General features: G+C 37.1%; 1 protein-coding gene across 1 annotated transcript; it reads right to left on the bottom strand.

Moving 5' to 3' along the window:
• Positions 1-521: 521 nt before the first annotated feature.
• On the bottom strand, positions 522-3,255 carry LOC120265237 (oligopeptide transporter 5-like). The gene is made up of 7 exons (XM_039273117.1): positions 2,716-3,255; positions 2,537-2,634; positions 1,876-2,451; positions 1,677-1,785; positions 1,529-1,615; positions 1,249-1,431; positions 522-1,145 (listed from the first exon to the last, which is right to left on the bottom strand). The coding sequence occupies exons 1-7, from the start codon at positions 3,253-3,255 to the stop codon at positions 522-524; spliced, it is 2,217 nt and encodes a 738-aa protein (XP_039129051.1).
• Between the last annotated feature and the right edge of the window lie 372 nt (positions 3,256-3,627).

Here is a 3,627-nt window from a genome sequence, read left to right as displayed (position 1 = left end):
TAATTAAAATTGTATTTCCAATGCATCTTTTCCTACCTTAATGTATTTGCTTTCTACTTTTTTTCATTGCTAGTGGAAGTGTCAGTATTGGTGTACTTTGTTTGTTATGTTTTTTTTTCTAATTAATATATATGTGATTTATTCATTTTTGTTAAAAAAAGAAAAAAACTCATAACTCGTAGCACATTACACTCTTTAATTTGTTTCTTTCAGATATAATATATTATATTTTTAATCATATTTGTCCATATTTTTTAAAATATATTAAAAACAAAAGCATCCACACAATACAATAAAGAGTAAAAAGTTGATAGTAGCATCTTCACTGATTGGCTTATTAATGAAATAAAAAGGGAAGACAAAGGAAAAAAAAAATATAACAACCCTAATATGAAATATATATACTTTAATTCCATACCAGAGAAAATAAAATAAAAAAAAACTTTCCAATGTAAGTATAGCCCAACAGTAAAATAAAGGAGTCCCTCCGTAAGCGATAAAGACTTTGAAAGAGGGACAAATTAGTAGAGAGTAGGACAACCATCAACTTCAATACCAGGTGTGGTAGGGCAATGTGCAAGCGGGCAATGATCATCTAGATCCATCCCCCACCAAGAAATTCCATAAACACCACCCAACTGAAGAGTTGCAGAAAGCAAAAGACCTGCAATAGCACATCCAGACTCCAGAGCTGCAGATAATAAGAACCCTTTCTCCATCCATTCATCTCCAAACCTCTTTGACAGCACAAAGTGAAAGAAAACACCGGTCACAAACCAAGACCAAAAGGTAACAGCAGTGGCAGGTAAAACACTAGCACCGGCAGAGAACATGATCGGAAAATTAATTGAACGTAGCCATTTTTTGGCCGGAAAAGCTAGAGTTAATAGCCATGTGATAATCGGCATTATCAAGCCAATGAGAAAGAAGTAATAAATTGAGCTGTAAAGACCATCTGGGTAGTAAAGATGTTGAGGACCAATGATTCCCCAGTTAATTGTATTGGTGTAGCGGATTCTTTCACTTGGACATGTCCATGGGCTTCCTTTAGGTAGTTTTTCCAGGTGGCATATGTTGTTGATGGAGCTGATAATCCACCAGTTGAAAAAGAAACAGATCAAAGTTGCGATCAAAGTTCCTGCAATCTGTTGCAAGATTGTTGCAAATTATGATTGCTTGCTTGCTTGCTAAGAAGGTCAAGTAGTTAATTGTTGATTAATTTGTCAGTTAGTTAGTTAGATAATTTACCTGAGCAATGAACATAGACCTGGGGGGAATCTTCATGTAGTGACCAACCTTAAGTTGACTAAGGAGGCTGAAAGCATTGGACCTGCTCATTGTAGCATAGCTGTTGAAAGTCATATTGGCAAATGGCCTTCCTGGATACAAGTATGAGATTATCAACTCTTCCACGATGTTAGTGTCTGTTGCCTGGAACATAGAATAATTAATTAATGAATTAATAATAAGTTGTGTAAATATTTTGATTAAGAGTTAAAATTTTGAAATGAAATAATATAATAATCACATTGCCAGAGATTGCCAAAATGACGCCCAGTGCAGGTAGAAAAAGGAGAACCAGAGCACATGCCAACAAAAGCCCCCAGAATGGAAGCTGGAACTCATTGCCAAAGCCTTTCACAGATTGCAAATCCAAGCCCAATGGATATTGCTACCATAACGCAGTACCACCACATGGGAATAGCTTTGTATTTTCTCATTAGATGATTATGCACATCTCCTTCCTCATTTTTGTATGCATGAATAAATTGTTGCCATAATGATCTGCATGTCACAAGGAAAAAAAAAAAAAAATATGTAACTGAGGCATGGTTACTTTTCACTCCATATTAAATGAGTTTGATTGGAGATTACCTTCCATAGAATAAGGCAACATGAGTCAGAGTTGCAACAGCAGCAGCAAATCCAAACCCTGATTTGAGAACATAAGTGATGCTCTGATAGAGCTTTGAGTAGTTGTTATAGGCCTCAACATCAAGTTGATTGGTTATAGGATTAAGAACACGAGACACATTGTAGTTTTGACCATCATAATCAAAAACATCAGAAGAGAAGATGGGAAATCTCTTTGACTCAAATAAATTGGACCAATAACTAATTGGGACTATGATGTAGAGCATTAAGACAAACCCTGCCATTGTATTCATTATAGTAAACAGAGGCAAAGACATGGGGCTACCCAAGAATCCTGAGATAGCATTCCAATCAAAGGCAATAGAGCCAAGGCCAAGACCATGAAGACCTGAACCTATTTGTTGTGCTGTGATTGATCTTTTCCAAATCCAACAAACCATTGAAAGAGCTGTTAGAGATGGGAAGAAGAAATTAGGAATTATATAATAAGCAAAGCTAGATATCCCTGCCATGATCAACAGCTGAAATTTTGATGACTTCCCTTTTAGTTTTACCTCTTCTGTCTCATGCAGCGCTCTAAAAAAATTAGAAGAAAACAAAAAGTAAACATATATTGTATTCATGACAAATTTTATTTAAAAAAAGAGGGAAAAGGAGAGACCTAAACATGCTGACAGTACTTAAAGTGGTAGGCCACCACATATAAGGAGATTGAACTAGCAATTTGTTGAACAACCCAGCAATACCATAACCAAGTAACTGTCAATTGTATAAGACTATAAGTCAACCTCATGATTAACTTCCAAACAAACTTCAAAGGAAAACAAGAACCACTCATACCTGAGTTGATATTATCATCATGAAACTTGGAATTATATTAATATTTTGTTCGAAGAAGACCTTCTTCAATGTAACTATATGCAGAGAGAAAGGATACCCTCCACCAACGGAGAGTGTATCTGCAAGGACATGCTCCTTGATGTTGAATGGCCCAGGGTTTAGGGAGAAGGAAAAGCCAACCCAAGGAATCTTCACTTGCCTCGCCGGAAGGGTAGAGGCCATGATCCTGCCAATGGGGAGCATGAGTATCTGGGTCAGTGTAGTGCTCATGACCATCGGGTTTTGCCGGAATCCAAAGAAGGTGATTGTGAGGTTTATGACCAAACTTGCTGAGATTCCAAGGACCCATGTCCGGAATGTCAGCACAGGCATCATCGGATCGTCGGTTGTTGGCACAGTGTGACGCACTTGCTCTATTGGAGACTCTTTAGGTTCATCTACAAGAGAAGAAGAAGAAGAAGAAGAACATGTGAGATGATGATCAGTGTGAGTATTGTTATTGTATGTGTGCATGGTTTGAGTTTGGTGGTTCTTGCCCATGCATGCAAACGTGGGGGAGAGAAAGAGATGGAGGTTTTTGGGGTTGTTTTGCTGGTGATTTGCGGGCAATGATTAGATGCTAAAGAGTTTCTTGTTTGGATTGAATTAAGGAGAACTTGAATGTTTTTTTTTTAAGAAAAAGTGGATAAACCACAGATTCATTGCAAGATGAGAGACCAAGTATAAATGGATAAAGACAGAAAAACAACACAAATTTTAAAAAAGAACCGGTCACCAAAGACGAGCACGGGAAAAGACAAAAATAAAACATAACAAATTAAGCGGACAACCAACAATAAGGGAAGGAGACATGCAAAAGGGAAGGAAACATCCAAGTGATGGATGACCATAGAAAGTGCAGGACTTATAAAT

This window comes from Dioscorea cayenensis, chromosome 7 (genome assembly GCF_009730915.1).
Source record: "Dioscorea cayenensis subsp. rotundata cultivar TDr96_F1 chromosome 7, TDr96_F1_v2_PseudoChromosome.rev07_lg8_w22 25.fasta, whole genome shotgun sequence".
NCBI lineage: Eukaryota > Viridiplantae > Streptophyta > Magnoliopsida > Dioscoreales > Dioscoreaceae > Dioscorea > Dioscorea cayenensis.
This window is presented reverse-complemented; position numbering and strand designations above follow the sequence as displayed.